The following is a 20,622-nucleotide window of genomic DNA, read 5'->3' as shown; positions in this document are numbered from 1 at the left end:
TTTTAATAAATGTGCTAATCAATCTAAAAGTCTATATTTAATATAGATGCTTTAAATTTAATATAAAAAATTTAAATTAACTTTTTAGATATATTTGAACAATGTAAATATATTCTAAATAGAACAATAAATTTATTAAAATAATTTAATATTAATTTTAGACCATCTATATTAAATTTAGACTGTTAAATTGATAAATATATTTATTGAAATAATTTACATTTTATATATTTTTATTTAAAAAATAAAAATAAAAAAATTAAATCTAAACCGTCCATATTAAATCTAGACGGTTCAGATTTTCCTCTACCTCAAAGGAGAGGCAGAGGAGGCTTCTCTCAAAGGAGAGAAGCTGAGTCCCAGTTTGGTGTCAAATTTTTCAAAACCAATTAAACTAAATTACGCAAATATTTGGACTGAATTGAACCAAAATGGTTGATCAAATTGAAATACAACCAAACTGAGATATAATAGTTTAGTTTTCTCAATACTACTCGATTTATAAGTTCTAAATGCATAAAATCAACAAAACATTCAAACAATGCCAAACATTCAAAAAGGAATATATTCAGTAAGCCACTGTTGCAAGGCATTTAAAAATTGAAGAAATCAAAGGCGAAAATCAAGGCTTGTGGAAACCAAAACATTAAATTAAATCAGCAAAACATTCAAACATGAAAGGCAAATAAAAAAAAAATCATTAAGGCACAAAGAAACCCAAATGACAAATCATAGAGCTGCAAAGGCAATGAAGTCTTCAAACTGAAGCATAACAACTCAATGAGAAAGGGAGAGAGGGTAAGATTGAAGAAGAAAAATATAAGAGAGGTAAGAGATATGGTGAGTTAATGTAAGAGATATGGTGAGTTAATCATTATTGAATTGGTAAAGATCAATGGTATTGGAGCAGGAGATTGTGGCGGTGAGGGCGTAAGAGCTCGTTGGTAGTGCGGGGAAGGGACTCATTGACATCATTGAGAGCAGTAGACGTCGACTAGAGAGGGGTGAATGCGAAAGAGAACCAGAGAGCGAGAGAGGTTATAGGGAAAGGGAGAACGCAAAAGAGGGAGTGAAAGTATGGGGAATGAGGATTAAAGTTTCATATATTCTTATTAGTTAGTTTATAAATTTATAAATTTACTTTTTTAAGTATAAAATTAAAAAGAATAAAATAGAATAAAGTAATTAATAAGCTATATATAATTTATAAATATATATATATATATATATATATATATGATAATTTGGTCCGTCTATTCAATTTTAAACTTACTAACTAAATTGAACTAATCAAATTTTCCTTTTTAAAAAATTGAATTGAACTAGAAAACTAAATAGATCAAATCAAACAACAAAATTTAATTCAATTCAGTTCAATTTTTAATTTCAATTTCAATTTAATTTTGCTCACCCTTACAACAAGCTGCGCAGCATCTGGATGTTGGAGGCATCAAAATCACAAAGATGGAAAAACTGAAACTTCTGCTCATCTTAGCTTTCTTCATAGGCATAGACACATCGTTTTTGTTCGTGGCTTTTGATTTAAATTAAATTTTAAGGCAAATAACTAAAGTGACCTTAATAATTATGTTAAGTAGGGCAGATTCACATTCTCTTCCTTCATTTCTATACATTAAAGGCATTTTTAGTCATGATTTTCATATTTATTTGATCCTAATTTTTATTTAAGTCACATCCATGGTCTTAATATGAAATTCTCCTTTTTTTTCATAGAATTTGAAAAATTCAAATCTAAACTAGGAAAAATGACTTGAGGAAAAAAAAAAGAAAATCGAATAAACATAATATGATTCTAATTATATTAATTAAATTAAAATAATAAGATTAAAAAAATAATTTATTAATTTTAATTGAAAAAATATTACAATAACTAATTATCATTATCATGATTTCTCACCCATGAACATTATTTAATTTAGAGATACAATTCTCCTTATTATAAAATATTCGATCAAATATCATATCATTTAGGCGTATCTGTTTCTTTGGCTGTTGCCTTCTGAATTGATAGCAGTACGCTTTGGCCCAAAAAAACAAATTTAGGCGTATCTTTTGAGGAAAATCAAAGATTTCATTCCAAACCATGAAAAATCCATCCCCTTCTTTTCGCTGAAGAAAACTCAATCCCTTTTAGAGTTCTGCCGTCTACTTGACTTTTGGGAAAATAAAGATGAAGGACCTGATAAAATTTATATTAGTCAAATATTAGTTATTATCAAAATTTAAATGAAAAAAAAACTAATTGAACTGTTATTAATTTAAAATAAGTTGTTAAAACTGAATGAATATTTATTGATAAAATATTAACTTGAATGTATCTATTTGAATTTTGATAACAAGTAATTAGTGATTGATATAAATTTCCTCCAATGATTCTTGATTAATATTTTCTCTTGATTTTTTTTTGAGGCATTCATACAAAATTTATAATGTACTTAACCTGAGTAGTTAAAAAAGAAACCTAATTAAGTATATAGTTAATTACAAAAATTCTATAAAAAGTTGAAAAGCAGAGTTAACTGCGCTCACGTTTCTTTCATTTCCGAAGAGCTTGGAATATAAGAAAATCAACATTCAAATAAACAAACGAAAAGAAGCAATGGTGTACAGGAAGTATAATATATTATTGATATGTTGATTATTTCATAGACGATGATGTCGATACCGAGATATAGTCATCGATTTAAATGAACGATTGGGAACACAAATGACACTGCTATGCCTGTGGAGAAAGCTAATAAGAAGATGAGCCGAAGTTTCAGCTTGTCCATCTTTCTGATCTTGAAGCTGCTCACACGTTTAGGGCCTCGAAAAGGTCATCTTCTTCCACCACAAGTAACTGATTATATTCTTGGCCAGAAATTGCAGCTTCCATAATATCTTTGGGGCTAATGATGACACCATCATCATCATCATCTAAGAACAATTTAAACATATTCTTTGAAAACCCACTCACCAGTGCCACACCTTCTTGATTACTTTGCATCGGTGTTGCCCTAGACACTCTCAGATTCCAAAAAACTATCTGAGGCACAGCGTTTTCATACCCCTTTTCTCTGAACTTTCTCCTAATAGCTTCATAATCAGTTTCCAAAATATCTTCTGATTTCCGTTCGCCATCAAAGTCCATGTCACTGAAAACAAACAACCTCTTAATCATTTGGTCCTCTTTTAGATTCCCATTCACAGCCACCTCTAATATTGTATCAAACACCTTCTGAAAACTAAGGCTCATTGTTCTCCTTCCCCCCCCCCCCGGCCAGAAATCATCAGGGTTTATTAGATTTCCCCCCTCAAGAACTTTGTCTTGGACATCAGGTCTTCTTTTTCTATCAAATGTAGCTGTGGGTTCTGATTATAACCAAATGTGATTAGCTTCCCCTTCCATGGCTCTTCACTCATTTCAGATACCAATAGTCCCAATGCCACAGGCATTCTTCCCATTCTTGTTGACACATCACAGATGGCCAAGCTGTTCCTCATCTTACCTTTAGTGACCAAGTCTTCCACCATTCTCTTCCTCTGCAACTCTTCCACCCAGCCATGGCGGGGAATCAATTTACCGGCGGCGATCGTGGACTTGCCGGATTCAACAGCTTTCAGATACCTTTTAAATCCCTTCCTGTCGTGCCGCATAAACTTGCCTTTGTATCGTTTCATCGCCAGTGAGGAAACCTTGTTGTATGGAATTAAACGCCATTGATTGGCTCCCATGTATATCTCTGGTAGCTCTAGAGCTTTCCTCAGTGGAACCAGAATTTACTTTCTTAAACGGTCACGAATCCTGTAAGTATAATGGGCTTCTTCTAGGCCGTGATATTCAGGATACGATTCTCGAGGGAAGATTCTTCTTGCGATGCTTTCACAGAGAAGTGTAGAGCGATCGAGTGAGGAATCAAGAGAGGGACACCATTTGGCTGCGAGGGTGATCTTTTCCGATTCACCGCGTCTCAGAAATTCTATATCAGCCTTTAAACATTCAGCAAAATGATCGGAGATGCAATCGTACAGGAAGCGAAAGTGGGGATAACTTCGATATGTCTTCACGAGTTTCTCAGCCATGGCTAATCTCTTTTCTTCTCTGGTCACTATTTTCTTGTACTTTTCACACCTTATGCTGAAGAGCTTCTCCCACATTTTGCTGATTCCTTTTCTTCTGTGCCAATCTTGTTTTTGAACCTTTCGCACATCAAGACCTTCCAAGATTATGTAAAGAATCTCAGGCAAGTCCTTGAAGCAGCCAAACTTCGGCAAAGAAGGGACGTTGAACGCGAGGGTTTTGGGATGATGAGTGTGAAGCCAAATGGCGGCGGCGTAAAAACCCTTCCTTGTCGGCTTTTCCAGTTCCTTGGACTCCCCGGAGGTTGAAGATGAGCTTGAGGGTGGTGAGCGGATCATGGGACCAAGCTAAGTGAAGCCTTTGAGTCAAAGAAGAAGGAGGAGTATCAGGAACGACATGAAAGAAGAAATCAAGACATGGATCGCCGGTGGAGAGGAAGGTGGGAGAATAATTCTCGGTGAAGACCTTATTCTTGGTTTTGTTAAATTCGGCCAAGTAGTCGGAGTTGTAGATCTCTGGAGGACCCACAGGAATAGCCACGTGATCGTCCGACGACTGTGAGATGATGAAACCAACGAGGAAGAGAGAATGAACGAATAGGCTTTTATTGCTGAAACCTGAAAGCTTTTGCTTCGGCACCAAGACACATGAAGTTAAAACAATTAATTAATTTAAAACCAGAGGAATGGCCATTTCAATATGTGTGATTCTAATTTCTTTTACCAGAAATATGGACTTTCTCATTAATGAAAATAAATACTCCTTTGATTAAATCATTTTTAATTAAATCTTACTTTCAAATAAATAGTTTATCTACTTTTAAACTAACTCTATCTTTATATATTTACCTTTATTAAACACCTTATAATAAATATAAAATTATTTATCAAAAGAGATATGTTTGGATAAAAAAGCAATAATTATACTTTGAAAAATTAAAAATACCTTACATTATATTTTTAATATCTAACTCCTCAAAAAATACCTTATATTTTTAAATGGAGAAAGTACCTATGTTATTCTAAGTTTTGAATTTAGAATGAAAAATAAAATCTGGCATTATTTTAGGGGTTCTCCTAAATGACAAGGTGGAATTGGTTTCGGTGCTCATCCTAAGATGAGTACTGTGGTGCTCAGCACCAAAAACACTACTGTTTGCCAGTGTTTTTTTTTTTTAAATCGCAAACTTATTATAATAATTAATAAATATTATAAAATTATTATTTTAATATTTAATAAAAAAATAAATACTAAGATGATAAAATTAAATTAGAGTAGCTCAAATTAAATTTTTAATTTGAATAGTTTAGAATTATACTGAAAAAAAATTTAAAAATGATTTGAAGAGTTTAAAATTGGGGTTGAATTTAGCAAAATGAGTTAATTTCTTACACGATAACAAATCAATATTTGAATTCTTGTTAAGAAAAGTATCTATATTTAATATACGATCATGTCTTAAATAATATTATTTTTCATAGATAAACAACTATGCAAAATTAATAAAATAAAAAATAAAATATTTTTTGTTTCAATTCTAATTTTTTCAGTACAGTTTTAAACTGTTTAAATTAAAATTTATATATGAACTGTTCAAATTAAATTTTAATGAGTCAAACTATTCAGATTCAACTTTAACATTTTAACATTTTATTTTTTATTAAATATTAAAATAATAATTTTATAATATTTATTATTATTATTATTATTATTATTATTATTATTATTATTATAATGAGTTTGTGATTTAAAAAAATAAAAAAAAAACATTGCCAAATGGCAGTGTTTTGGTCCTAAACACGACGCATGAGCGCCGAAACTGAGCCCATGACAAGGTATAGATACGTTTTTTTTCCCGCCCCCCTTAAATACGACGAGAGAAATCCAATTTAAACAAGCAAATTAATTAAAGTTGAATATATATATATATATAATTTTATTCTATTTATTTAAATTAATTTAATTTAAAACATGAAAACTTCGTTAAGCATATTTTTCTGCTGCATTAATATTAAAAGACCTGATATATCGTGGAAGAAATAGAAATAGAATTAATAGATTTAACTAGTAATTACTATAATTGTGTACTTTCTCTTTTGGTGAGCTGCTTCTGATACAAATTTAAAAGTCACAAAATAATTCGGATTAAAATTTCAAATGTAAATAATTAACCATTTGGAAAAAATGGGAAAATGCAATCCATCTATATATATAATTAGGATGTCAAAGCACACATGTCAACACATTGTCAGCGCATTTGAGGATTAATTTATTCTTCGTTAATTCCCCGTACATGCCAAGTCATATCAATATATTTTACATATTAAATTATTTTAAGAGTCAATTTATATTTTAAAATTTAAAAGACTTCGTATGATAATTTAAAAAAATATAAAAAACTAAATTGATAAAAATTAAACTTCTAGAACCGAATTGATAATTGAAACAAATTTGAGAGGCTAAATGTGTCGTTATCCATATTTACATTATATGAAAAATATAGGACAAATTACATATAAATTCCATGAAAGCAACTTATTTAAAAATAAATCTCGCAAAATTTAAAAACTATGGGTAGGTCTTTTGAAATATAGTTAAGTGTAATTTAAAGTTAGAGTGAGATATATTTATTTATTAGGTTACAATGACAAAGATATCCCTCTATCTAAATTAAATAGTAAGCTCGCACTTTTCACTAGTCTGCCATACTATCGGATGCATTGTTCTCCTTCATCATTATGCATATCGCTCACTTTGTTCACATCGCTCGCTCTCTTGGAATGTTAAGGCAAAATTCATGATCCTTCATCACAATCAATTGTGATCAACACTAATACTTCTTTTTGTTTTTATAATTGTTTTAATGTTAAAGGCTTTATCTGAATCAATTGTTAAGATTTCATTATTTAATTTAAATTTTATACACTTTAAGTTTTAGTTTCCATTATCCAGTATTTAAACTTCCTATAGACAATAATTTTTCTACAAACAATTATAAAAATGTTGCCTAAAATACAAATAGAGGACAGTTTTTAAAAGTAGCTATTGATATCTATTTTTGGATATAACTATTAAACAATCATTTGAAACTGTTGCCTATTATAATATTGGCAACAATTTTAACCTGTAGCATTTTATTTTTCAAATAAACGATAAGTAAAAACTATAACCTATGTAATATATATTTTTGAACTATTTATTAACTCTTTGGTCAAAAAAAAAAACCATTTATTAACTGTTTCATGTAGTGTTGAACGACAGCGTTTGCCTTACTTCTTTCGCTCCGCCCATCCTCGTTGTCTTCACAAACACAGAAGCAGAACCACATACCAGAGATGCAAGATGTAGCCCTAGCCTTCCCCCGTGCCCTTGAGTTCTCGCGTCTACCCTTTGCCACATTTGCCATGAAGTTCCGTCGTCAATGTAGATTTCTTCACCGTCAATCGAGATTTCTGTCCTCCGCTGTTGAACGAGTTCTCGCTCTGCCTCTGATTCCCGTCGCTCATGGATAGCCTCTAATTCACCTCTATCTCTGATTCGTGTTGCTCATAGGTAAAGCCTTTTCTGCTATGCCTTTTCTCGTGGTTCTTATATGTTTACAACTTCATCATATTGCTTGAGCTGTTGTTTGGTTTTTGATTCAGCAACTAATTTCAATGTTTATAGTTGAACTGATATAAACATGGTTCTGATTCTGAGGGTTTTGCAAAATTAAGAATTAAGAATGGAGTGTGAAGTAGAAGCAGTGTTGAGAAGAAGACAAGGATGATGGAAAGATGAGAAGCAGAATTTAGTTTCTCGAAATTACAGAGTTTTGTGAATGTTCTGTTAATATGTGTTGCTCTGTTCGTTCATTTTTAAATTGAGAAGAGAAATCTGAAGCTGGAAGTTAGTCATTTGGAAAAGGCTAAGGAACTTTATACCAAAGTATGGCTTTTTAATCTTCGTAACTGTCCCTTTAAGAGTTATTCTCTACAATGTCTAAAATTTTAATTTTCTCAGCATTTGTTCTCGAAACTGAGATCTGATTCCTTTGATAGTGGTTTTTACTCATCTTAAAACTATAACTAATTGTTTTGCTTCTAGTTGTAGTTCAAGGCAGCATGCTCACACAGTTACACAGTTTTGGACTTAGATACTGATATGAATTTTTAATTAATACCTTGCAAGTGTCATATGGAGCTACATACCTTGCCTTTTATTTGATATTTGCTATATGTGAGATGAGGCAACAATTGGGAGATCACAGAGGCGTGGGCCTAAAGGCAGCTTCATAGGTCAGCCATAAAGTTAAATAAGCATTAAGTCAATCACAAGGTTTTAATTCAGCTTCTTAGAGTTTTTGTTATTCGAGCTTTTTCATGTGCCAAATGCCAGCTCCCTTTTCTTTTTTTCTTTTTTTGGCAAAAGTGTTTGTGTCAATTCTATTAAACTATGTGCATGCTACCTTAAAATTTGTTAACTGGGATTATAATTGTTGTGCAACATGTATGTAGCATGTTTATGCGGAGTTGACTAGAGTGGAAGGGTGCTCTGCCAATTTATCATGAAAGGTTTTTTTTTATCTACCCATCTCACCTTTTTGTTCTTGTTTAACATTGAGCTTCATATGAATCGTAGTTGCCTTTGATTTTTTTTTTTTATCTTTTATCTGAGTTCATTTGGTTGGAGAGTATGGCATGGTGATCTGATAATGTTTTCTAATTTACCTCCTTTTTTTAAACTGTAGCAACTCTATTTTTTTTTTTTTGGAACCAAAACTATAGCAACTCTGTATCAGCAAAAGATGAACTATTTTTAAAGTGAACAGTGAAGTTCAAAATTCAATTAGGATGAGTTTTCTTAATATGTTCGTAGAATAAAGAGTGATATTTATTTATTTTAAGTAAGCCATTGAACCTGAGGTGATGAGATTTCGCAACTATTTGAAGAATTGAATGTAGTGTATATGAACTGAAATTCCACGCAGGGAATTGCTGAGGGAGGAGCCAAGCGACTTATTGAAGCTTTCCTCAGACAAAACTCTAGTGGAGGAAATTGAAGTGTAACAGTGCAGCAAAAACATAAAGTGATGTTCCTACCGTTTGCACTTAAATCTTGATGCATAAAAAAATATTCTTGGTTTTTATTGGTTATGTTTAGCGTTGAACATTCTTGTTTTCATTGGTTCTTTTTTTGTGCTATAAGTGGACTGTTTTGAACCTTTCATTTGGTTAAGAAGTCCTGTATTTAATTTCCATTTGAATTGAATTTTGTAGTGGGTATTTATTTTTTTCATGCTTGTCAGATTATATTTGTCTTCAAAACATAACAGGAATTTTTTTTTTCTTCACTGAATAGAGTTTCCAGACACTAGCATATTTGTGTTCTCATTTTCCCTTTTCTTTTCACTATCAGATTTGCTAATGAAAGAATTGAATTAATATGTTGTAATTAACAAGACCAAACTTAACAAGGTTAATATGGATTAAGATTGAGCATAATGCTTTTAGGTAAATATGGATTATTTTCCTTTGGTCAAAGGTTTAACATATTTATTGGATTGTGTAGGAATTGATCCAAAATTCATTAACATATCTTTTTTTATGGAGTGAAACAAGTTTGCCTTCCTCTATTGTGAATTTATACTTGCAAGCTTATTATTATTATTATTTTTTTTTTAATATCATGAGGCAAGATTTTTTATTTGATACAATATTTTATATTTTTCTCATGTAGGAAGGTGGTTCTAACTAAAGAGATTTTAATGAAGACCTCCAACAAAATAGTTGAAGAGATATAAATGAGGGTTTCCATTTACTTTGATATACAGACTTGCTTTCAATGTAATGTAGTGCTATTGTCATACTTACATTATTATATATATCCATTTGATCAAACCAAATTCTCTTTAGTGTGGCTGTGTATAAGCACATGGATTCATGTTCAAAAGTTTATGTACTTCACTATGTACAATATAATTATTATTGATTGTATTTCAATGCTACAACTGATCACTTAATCATGCTTCTTGAATTGTTTTTGTTATATATATTTATTTACCGTGACAATTGATATTTGACACATTTTTTTTAAAAAAATTAATGCTACATTTATAAGTTGTTGCCATTGATATTTTATTAAGCAACAATTGTCAATTGTGCTCTAAATAGATTTATATTTATAATTTAAAACTGTTGCGGATAGGACATTTAGGCTACAGTTGTTAAATATAGTAACTTTAAGCAACATTTCAAAACTGTTGCCTATAGTTAGCTAATAATTGTAGCTTATTTTATGTTGCTAAAGATTTTTGGTTACACTAGTTTAGGTAACAATTAAAAGATGTTGCCTAAAAGTATAGGTAAAAGTTTTTGCTACATTTTTTAAATATTGTTAGAAGGCAAAAATGTTGTTGTTAAAAAAGTTGCTAGGGACAGAGTAATGGAAAAGAGATATGATAGTTTGTAAAAAAATTTGAATATTTATAAATAAATTAAGAATTTTTGCTAATTATAAAACACAAAATAGGATATGTGAATAGGATTTATAAAATAAGAAATTCTACGTGTAAATTGTAAAGTTATAACTATAAATGAATAGTAAATACAATTTTAATATATTATTTATAAAATATGAAATAAGATTAATGAATTAAATTTTACTTATAAATTGTGAAGTAACAATTGTAAGTAAATTGTAAATAAACTTTCAGTCTACTATTATATTTAAAAGGTAATAGCATCTTTTCAACCCAATTTCAAATTACATATAAATTTTAAAAAACTTGATTATAGTTTTTAAATTTCATATAATTTATTTTTAAATAAATTGCTTTCACGGGATCTATTTGTAATTTTCTCAAAAATATATCTTTAGGTCTTTGTAGCATATTCCTATTTCAACTTTGAATTAAGTCCTACAGTTTATTTGAATTAGGTCTTCATAATTTGAAAATTAATTTTTTTAAAGAAAATAAATAATTTATTATTGATTTTTTAATTACAAAAATTTATACACACATATATAATGAATTAAATTATAAAGGTTTAATTAAAATAAAATAAACTATAGAAACTCAATTAAAAATTTAAAAAAACTATAAGAACCTGCAAATTAATTAATTTTTCCTAAAATATATAAAATATAAAATGAAAAAATATAAAATTAGGAGTAGCATGGTCAAATACAAACTATTTTTAATAATTATTCTTAATCCTTAAAACGAAAGCCAATGCATATCAACACATATTTATATGTAAATTGAATGTTATAAGATTTAATCAATAATTGGATCAGATTAAATACAATTTTTTAATATAGCAAATAGGAAGAAATCCCGGTGGTGTGGTTTCTTCTCTTTCTTTTTGTCATTTTTATTAGGTTTAGGGTATTTTTGATTGTGTTCTTTCTTTTATTTATTTGTTGTTTGTCGTACTTAATTCGTCGTTTTAAATCCTTCAATTTTAAATGATATTTCATGTTTCTGGCAAAAAAAAAAAACGGGAATAACTCCATTAATATGATTTTTTATTTGTATAGAAGAATTAATTAATGCAGCAAATCACAGCATAAATAAAAGCTAAATCAACGACCTGCGGATAAAATCTTAAAATAACAATATGATATTATCGAAAAAATAATTAGCTGATCGTCCACATAATAAGGAGAGAAAAATGTGCAGCTAACCTGACTTAATAATACAACAACTATTTTTTTTTTTTCACATCCATTCTTGAATATCTAAATCTGAATCCTAGTTCATCCATTATTCTTAAGTTCTTCTAAAGCCATCGCCTTCAACTCGTAGCCCTCCGGTCTCCGGCAGAAATCCAAGTAATTAAGCTTCATTCTGTAAAACTTCTCCGATATCCTCTTCTGTAATTTCTACTCATCCGGCGAAGCGATGACGTACGGCATGGCAAAAGTAGAGCCTAGACAGCGAGGGAGTGATAGGATTAGCAGCTTACCAGACCCCCTGCTTCATCACATCCTCTCTTTTCTTCCCATAAAAGAAGCCATATCCAAGAGCTTGATCTTGTCCAAGAGGTGGAGAGAGCTAGGGCTATCAATGCCCGCTCTTGACATTCACGACACTGGATTTTCTAGACCTGATGGCTTCATTCAATTTGTAGATGCAGTATTGTTCTTGTCAGATCCCAAACCGATAAACATGTTTCGTCTCAAGTGTGAGAAACTGAAGGTGCCTCTTATCAGGATTAATATGTGGATTAACTCACTGATAAATCGTAAAGTCGAGCATCTGGAGCTATGGTTTTTCATATTTAAATTCCCCTAGTCACGTTGATGTGCCTGCTTGCATTTTCCATAGCAGTACCATTAAGGTTTTAAAGTTGGCTCATGTTATGCTGAATGCTCGATATGTTAATTTGCCTTCACTCAAAGTATTGCATCTGGTGAAAGTTCAATTTTCAAATCCTGAATCGGCCATTAATATTCTTAATGGGTGTGCTCTTCTTGAAGACTTGGTATTAAAATCTTGGTCTACTAATAGATCCGTCCTCAGGATTGGAAGGCTTGAACATTTGGTGTCAGCAAAAGTTCATAATCCATCTTGGATTCAGTTGAAAGCTTTTAGTAATGTTAGGCTTCTTCAGATTGCTGATGAGGTACTAATAATGATTTATATTGTAGTGATTTTTCATTATCAAAATTGATGATATCCATAAAATTTTGTTTGTTTGTTTCTTTTTCCTAATGCAGATGGGGTGCATGCTACTTGTGTCTGATATTCCAACATTTTATAATTTAACTCACCTGGAAATCTTATGGCTAATTGATGATGGGAATAACTTTTTGGGATGTCTTGGAAGTTTCCCAAAACTTGAAATTCTTACTATTCATAAGGTTTGTTCATTTTAACTTAATTCATGCTCACACCACTTTTAGTTAGTTTTCTAACTGATATGTGTATTATGTTTTGTTAGCTGGATTTTAAGAGAAGCTTGAAGGATCATTCAATGCTTGATGTTCCTCAATGTCTTTCAACGCATCTTAGGAAATTTTATCTCGGTGAATATAGAGGATCGGAATGTGAGTTTGAAGTTGCAGCATTTATTATGAAGAACGCAAGTGTTTTGAGGGACATCTCCATTTGCAGTTCTAAAAAGGAAAATGAAAATTCGAAACTCCAAATGATCACAAGATTATCATCATGTCCTAGAGGTTCTGTGAATTGCAGGCTTTTGTTCCATTAATTTTCTGAAATTTATAGCAAATGTTCGTTTGTCATGTTTTTCTTTCTTTATTTTATTTTGGCTGATTTCCCTTCCGACTATCTTGGGCAATATTTTACGTTGTACATCATTATCATCTTAGAAACATATTTATCATATTTCAGGGCACTTCATGGAGTTTGTTTCAGTTGTGCTTCTGCTTGATGTGAGAAGATCTTCTTTATCTTTGGGCTGTGCAGATTTCTAACCTTTGTTTAGCTCATATGATATATTTCCTCCTGTTCAAAACATCTTTTCCAACTAAACTTGGTTCATAATAGAGGACATTCGATATTTTTTGATTTTTTTTTCCAAATTTACCCATGTATTAATTAATGTGAGCATGAGACATATATTTTGATTAATTATACTTCTTCTTACTTTTCTAATAATGATGAATTGGATTTAGTACTAAAGCTTCTTCAATATATTGTATGGAGAACTTGTTGAACCTTTGACTAGATTATGGAAATTAACTAAATTGTAAATGAATAGCTGGTTACTATCTCTCATATAATTTGTCTTTATTACTTTTAATTTTCTTATATACCAAACAAGTATTTAGACTAAACAAATTGCATCTTATGGAATGCTTATTTCTAGCTATTTACTTTTCCGTTCTCATTTTTTTTTTCAATTTTATAACTGATGGTTCTTAAAACTATTATTCAATAATTATATATTCAAAGATTAAATATAAAAATTATTTTTTATTTATTTTTTTTAATTTTCTTTCATTCTATTAATATGTAATGGCTTTACAAAAAAAAAAATTAGGTATGTTTGGTTGGAGTGGAAGGGAGGAAGGGGGGAGGCATTTTGCTTCCTTCTCCTTGTTTTGGTTCAAAAAGATGGAGGAAAGGTATTCTCATCCTCTTGTTTGGTTAAAACAACATTGAGGGGAGAAAAAAAAAAGGTAGCATTTGCATTAATGAATTTAGATTTAAAATCTCGAATTCAAAATTCTTTGTTTGGATAAAATGAAGAAGAGAGATAAGTTGATATTCAAAACAAAAATAAAAATTTGAAAGTGATAAGCTTGCCAATATTTTTCAATCAACGGGAGATAAGAAAACATACAAGAGTCATAAAGATGTCAATAATAAAAATACAAAGAAAATGATGTGTTTGAAGTGATTGAAATTTCAAATAATTAGTGTATTAGAGGAATTTTGAATTAAAAAGAAAATAAAAAAAGAAATGGATTTGAACCAAATCTAAATCCATATCCTTATTAATTCAAACACACCATATGAATTTCCCTTCCTGACACTCTCTTCCATATTGAAGGGATTTGGATTTGGATTAAGGATTATTAAAATCCATCCCCTTCATATAATACCTTCTCTTTCCTTTCTTCCAAAAAAATTTTCTTGCCTCCCTCTTTTTTTTTCTATTGAACCAAACACTATGTTAAACGTTAGCTTTTCTTTGCCTATATAAGAACATCATTGTTACGTAGCAATGATTTCAAAACCAGACTTAATGGTCCAACTAGTTGGACTACTGGCTGATCAATTTAATAACTTGATTTGAACCATCTAGCAATTTTAGCTAGTGGACCACTGCTAACAAGTAGTTGGACCACAAACCGCAAAAAAATCTTGAAATAGTGGTTGAATTAGGTGGCTCAAATTTCATATTTTCAAGTTACATAACAATTTCATTTTTTCTTATATTTATATTATTACACTCACACTTGCATATTAATTTAATTACATATATATGTATATATAAATTTAATTATTATAAACCGTGAACAACTAGCCTTTATGGTTTAATGTCCATTCTAGTTCTGAAAATATTGTTAGGTAGTTTATAACTATTTTTGTAACTGTTGTTTAACTTATAAGGTGAAATATGCTCCAATGTATGAGGTGGGATCCTCCCACCCACCCACAATGTATATATGTTTTTGTCGATGTTCTATCTATCTTTTGACTTTTTGCGATAAAACTAAAGTCAAAGCTTTTCCTTTAAAAAAACAAATTGGAACATGTTTGTTGAGAATCCATTAGGAATACATGCCATTATCCAATCTGATTGGTAGGGGATTATTGGCCATTAATTTGAAGCCTGAGTGAATGTTGAGCACTTCGTGTGATATGAATTATGGATGTATAGAGCACTCACCTCTTGCTTCATTGGATCATTGTCCCAATATTATGCGGTTCTCCTATCCATCTTTGATTGAAAAGAAGGTTTCGGGATGGTTGCAATTCTAGTGTTTTATGATCTCATTTATCATTTTGGTCAGTGTTTCAGATCTTCTCAAAACATATCATTTTTTGTATATGACTTTTTGACTGTATCGTATTTAAGCATTATTAGGCTCAATTAAGAATAGTTTTAGAGCAATCAATACATTCCATCAAACTACCCTTCTAGGCTCTGTAAAAATTGAAGGCTGGCCTTAAAAAATTAGGAGATTTTGATATACAAGAGGGTTGTTAGGCCCTCTTCTTATAAACTACTCAAAAACAAGCTGAAACTCAAGCTTGGACTATCTTGTAAGCCCATATAATTTTGTTTTAAACTTTTAGTTGAAGAAACAAAACAGTTGGGTTTAATAAAAAGGGCTAATATCTTATAATATGGCAAACTAATATTTGAACTTTTGCAAGAAGAGATGTCTACACTTAATTCTCGACAATACCTTAAATATGATTGCTTTCAATAGGAAGATAATTGTAGTTAACCTAAAAAAAAAAAAACCATAACTTTGAAGACTAAAAAATATTATGCTTTATATTATATTTTAGGGTTTATATTATTTTGTTTACACTTCGAAGCTTATTCTTAAGGTACTTTAACTTTATATATGTATTAAAATAAGAAAAGAATGATACTGGCTTTTAGGTCCATCCCTGAGTCATGTCAATAAATGTCAAACTTGAGAAAAATATTAATTTTAGTGCAAACTTTTGAACCCATAGGCGTCAGGCTAATCCTTATTAATAATTCAAGATTTTTTGCATTCACATGAACTCCTAAAATTTGTGTTTTAAGTGACCACAGCTATTTCTACAAGCTGCCATGAACTGCAAGGGGTAACATGCAAGCCGTTGGGACAGAGGTTCATCCCCATCTCTTTTTACCTTTGAAATAAAAGATAAAATGTTTGAAGAGAAATGAACTGGGGGAGAAAAAAACATTCTGTGAGGGTGTTGAATTCTACATTGATGTATCGCTTAAATGGCTGGCTTCACACTTTCTCTATATTTATTTTTTGTTACGAGCTTATCATAACTAAACACATTTAATTTCTATGCATTCCATAAAATCAGTGAGGTAGATTTTATTAATTACATTGAATAATATTGACATATATAACAGTATGGAAATAATAAAAATCATATAATATTTTAATATTAAAAGCAGTATCAGCCAAATTTGAAAATAATAATAAAGTTTCCATCTACGAATAATCAAAAATTGATGAAATTTTAAAAATGTTATATCCTTTATATTGTAGATTTTTGCCTTTTTAGGGTTGGCCGCCATATTTTTTTGACGGGGACAGCCATTTTCCCATGGTTAATTGGCCATTTACTTTGTTAATTTCCTTTTGACTATTATTTTTCTCCTTTTCTTTGACAGAATCTTTTCCTAGATTTTCATGCGTGGATTCCGGATCCACTGATTGCTACTATTTCTGATTAATATTGTTATTCTTTAAAGAGGAAATAGAGATCTTAATGTTCGGAAAATCATGTGGGCCAACATTTGCCACCAACCTCTTTTAAAACAATAAGAAAATTATGACAGTATTTTTTTTTGAACCATACTAAGGCCTCGTTTGATATGATAAAAGAATTTTTGATGAAATTAAAATTAGAATCAAAATTAGAATTGAAATAAAATTGAATTTTAAAAAAGTGTTTGGTACGAAAATGAAATCCTTAAAATTTATTAAATTGAAATAAAAATATATACTTAAAATTTGAAAAGACCAAATTGCCCTTTTCAAGATTAATGGTCTTCTTTCTCACCCTCGACGCTATTAGCTCTTCTCCACCTAGTATCCCACTGCAACAGTAGCTTTCTCAAGAATTTTGAGTGATGCAAGGGACAAAGCACCCATCGCACAGATGAAGAATGCCACATCATTGCTGGACGATTTGATCGCAAATTCCCCACAAGCACCTTGATGAGCGTTCTTAGCCATGGACGCCAAGTCTTCTGCCTCGGAGCCAAAGTTTGCAAAGAAAGCTTGAAACCTGGTGAGTGCTTTCAAATCCTGAGGATTGTTGTCCCAAGCACTCAGCTAGCCTTCGATTTTGCAACCACCAAAATCGCTGACCCTAATGAACGTTTGACAACTCTAGCTCTTGATTTCACGGCTCATATTGAATCATCTATGGATGCTTGTAGTGGTGGCCATGAAGGTTCGATTCATGAAGGGGACGGCGGCGAAGGGATTATGTGGGGTGTGTGCAGGCAGTAGGCAGAATGATACTGAGGGCCAAAATGTCCAGGAGATGATTCCATGACAATTCTATCGTGCTTGTGATGGAATCCAATTCTAGCCATTTTGTTGGAATCTTGATTCTTAAGAATCCAAATTCTATCATACCAAACATGTTGAAAACTAGATTTTGTGTCTAATTCCATTTCTACAAGTAGAATTTTTACATACCAAACAAGGCCTAAATTTTTTTTCCAAAAGGTTGTTATAAACTATAAAAAATTTCAATAAATCTCTATTAATATATATATATATATATATTCTTAATTATAAAAATCAAGTAATTGCAAAAAGTAAAAGAAAACATATATAATTACCAATGAATAATAAGGGTTTTGTTTTTGAAACAAGTATGTTAAATTCTCAATCTTGCTGTATTTCTCGAAATCATAATATAAGACATCTTTTAAAATTCTTGCTTAGTTTAAAATATAGGGTATTAAGTAACTTTTATAATTATTTTTTTAACTATATCCCTATTTCATTATTACTCTTTTTTTAAAAAAATAATATATTGAAATTTTAATTATTATCATTAAAGAACTTATATGGAGTATTTAATGATAGTAAAATTGAAAAGATGTAAATTTTTTAAGAAATTAAGGTTTTAACTAACATTTTTTAAAAAACATGAATTAATTATTAATGCCTTATATTTTGATTCGGAAGGAGTATCTTTGGATCAGAGATGTTTACTTACTATTTACTTATAATATATGTGTTCATATATATATATATATATAATACCTAGAAAAAATTCAATTTTTTTGGTTGAAGTATTACAAAAAATACTTATTTAATTTTAATAATTAAAAAATGTGTGATATTCTTTTTCTTTAACATAATTATACAAGCCAATGAAGGGTTGATCTAGTTGGCAAATGGCAAGGATTCTACTCATATAACATAAGGAGATGGGTTCGAATGTCATTATTAATTTGAGGATCAAAAGCCTTATTGGTTGACAATTTATAAGTAACTTCATATAACATTATTTGAGCTTGAGGCATGCTTGAATAACCCTGACGATGATATGCAAGATCCAACTCATCACATAAATTTTAAGTGATGATGAGAAAATAGCTATGCAAAATTTTAAATGGAGTAAAATAATTAAAAATGAAAAAAGGAAAGGAAGTGAGGGGTTAATGGAGAGTTGGGTGACATGTTGTGGGGATGGCAAAGAGTCGGTGGGTGGGCCGTTGTAGCCACTTTTCTTCTGCAAATGTGCCTTCTGACGCTTTCCCCACTTTTCCCCTCTCGTGCTCCATTCCGACCCAACTTCCCATCATCTCTTTTCCTTTTTTTTTTTTCTTTTTCTGAAATAATCAATTTAAATGCGACTCATACAACCACGTGTCGAAGGAGGGTTCGAACCCTGAATCTCACACATGCAAAGAAGTAGAGTCGATAATTCAAACGACTAATCTTATTTAAATTAGACTTAATTTGTATTGGACTTCAAACATTCTATCCTCTTAAAAAAATGATATAGTTAAGCCCGACTATAATTTTTTTCGATTGGGTTTAAGTCGGCCCGTTAGGCTTGCCAAAATTACTAACTTTACATACATATAGAGATATAAATTTTAATGATCAAACTTATTTAAGTCGGACTCAATTCAAAATGGGCTTATTCAGATTGGACTTAAAGTATTCTATCATCTTAAAAAAGCTCATATAGTTAAGTCCGGCTCTAACTTTTTTTAGACGAGTTCAGTCTGGGTTATTAAGCTTGATCCAAATTACTAGCTGTCATTGACAAGATCCCTTTTCTTTTCTTCCTTTTTTTTATATGAATAAATATATATCAAACCTTTTTTTTTTTTTACATTAACACTGATTCTGTAAACTATAGAGTTTGCAATATTTGGCAAGCAAAAAAATTTTTTTAGAAAAATGATATATATATATATATATATACACACACGTGTTCAATTTTCTTTCTAATTATAATTTTCATTTTCTTTTTACAATACACTTTTTGGTATACTCCCTCTGCTAAAAAATGTAAGGCATTTTTTGAGGAATTTGATGTTAAAAAATATAAGTCATTTTTAGTCTTTCAAAATATAATTATTTCCTTTTTTTAAAAAGTTCCCCTATTGATGAATGGATTTATATTTATTATAAGGTATTTAATATGAATAAATATAAAAAGATAGAATTAGTTTGAAAGTAACTATTTTATTGAGAGTAATATTTAATTAAAAATACTTTATATTTTTAAACAGAGGGAGTATCAAATACGCACTTAATATTTTTTTTTTAAATAAAGTTTGAAGTTTAAATCTAAAGTGCACTCCGAAAGTACTCTAACTGAGATTAATCTCTGTGTTGGTAACTCTCTAATATATATACATAGCATCTTGGAGTTAAAAGTTATACATTGCTGAATAAACTTCATTCATTAACCAGAGGTCATGAGTTACTATGCAGCAACTATTAAATTCTTGATGAGAGGCGTGTCTCTTGAAAAGATACTCACAAGCTGCTATCAAATATTCACAAGCTGCTATCAAATATTCAAATTAGTATGGACCAAAGACGAAGTCGACCCGAGACACCAAAGCTCTAATTGGGGGGGGGGGGGGGAAGGTATATGCATTTGGTTAAAATTAGTTATTACTTTCACCAAAATTATAGTTTGGGTGGTTTCAAACTTATGCTTTAAAAAAGCTATGTCCTTTAAAATCTGACTCAGGAGTCACAATTAATATTAATAGTGTAATAATATCTATATATATATATATATCAAGTGGCTGTGAAAATAAAAAAGGAATTTTTATTATTTTCTAGAAAATTATTTCGTTAAAAAAATGTGAAATGCATCTATCTTAGTTTTTTCTAGATTTATT

The 20,622-nt window shown here is 30.3% G+C and overlaps 1 protein-coding gene, 1 long non-coding RNA gene and 1 pseudogene across 5 annotated transcripts; 2 read left to right on the top strand and 1 right to left on the bottom strand.

Moving 5' to 3' along the window:
- Nucleotides 1-2,795: 2,795 nt before the first annotated feature.
- On the bottom strand, nt 2,796-4,825 carry LOC129290062 (uncharacterized; annotated as a pseudogene).
- A 2,538-nt stretch (nt 4,826-7,363) lies between these two features.
- On the top strand, nt 7,364-9,974 carry LOC129290533 (uncharacterized). Of its 4 annotated transcripts, none has more exons than XR_008588428.1 (5): nt 7,364-8,008; nt 8,252-8,358; nt 8,578-8,634; nt 9,051-9,149; nt 9,800-9,974. It is a non-coding gene; the product is annotated as an uncharacterized LOC129290533 (long non-coding RNA). The 4 variants fall into 4 exon arrangements; XR_008588429.1 differs by having other exon boundaries at nt 8,252-8,398; XR_008588431.1 differs by lacking the exon at nt 8,252-8,358 and having other exon boundaries at nt 7,364-7,633.
- Nucleotides 9,975-11,966: 1,992 nt separating this feature from the next.
- On the top strand, nt 11,967-17,743 carry LOC129290061 (F-box/FBD/LRR-repeat protein At5g56420-like). The gene is made up of 5 exons (XM_054926774.1): nt 11,967-12,334; nt 12,393-12,690; nt 12,785-12,928; nt 13,009-13,251; nt 17,366-17,743. The coding sequence occupies exons 1-5, from the start codon at nt 11,967-11,969 to the stop codon at nt 17,741-17,743; spliced, it is 1,431 nt and encodes a 476-aa protein (XP_054782749.1).
- Nucleotides 17,744-20,622: the final 2,879 nt, after the last annotated feature.

Source organism: Prosopis cineraria, unplaced genomic scaffold, assembly GCF_029017545.1.
Source record: "Prosopis cineraria cultivar Desert tree isolate PC_DT_omini unplaced genomic scaffold, ASM2901754v1 PC13, whole genome shotgun sequence".
Lineage (NCBI taxonomy): Eukaryota > Viridiplantae > Streptophyta > Magnoliopsida > Fabales > Fabaceae > Prosopis > Prosopis cineraria.
This window is presented reverse-complemented; position numbering and strand designations above follow the sequence as displayed.

Bases quoted from the DNA above. Each gene is read 5' to 3' on its own strand.
- LOC129290061 (XM_054926774.1), top strand. From the start codon at position 11,967: ATGACGTACGGCATGGCAAAAGTAGAGCCTAGACAGCGAGGGAGTGAT. The intron at 12,691-12,784 runs GTACTAATAATG...TTCCTAATGCAG, and splicing joins TTCTTCAGATTGCTGATGAG to ATGGGGTGCATGCTACTTGT. The intron at 12,929-13,008 runs GTTTGTTCATTT...ATGTTTTGTTAG, and splicing joins AAATTCTTACTATTCATAAG to CTGGATTTTAAGAGAAGCTT.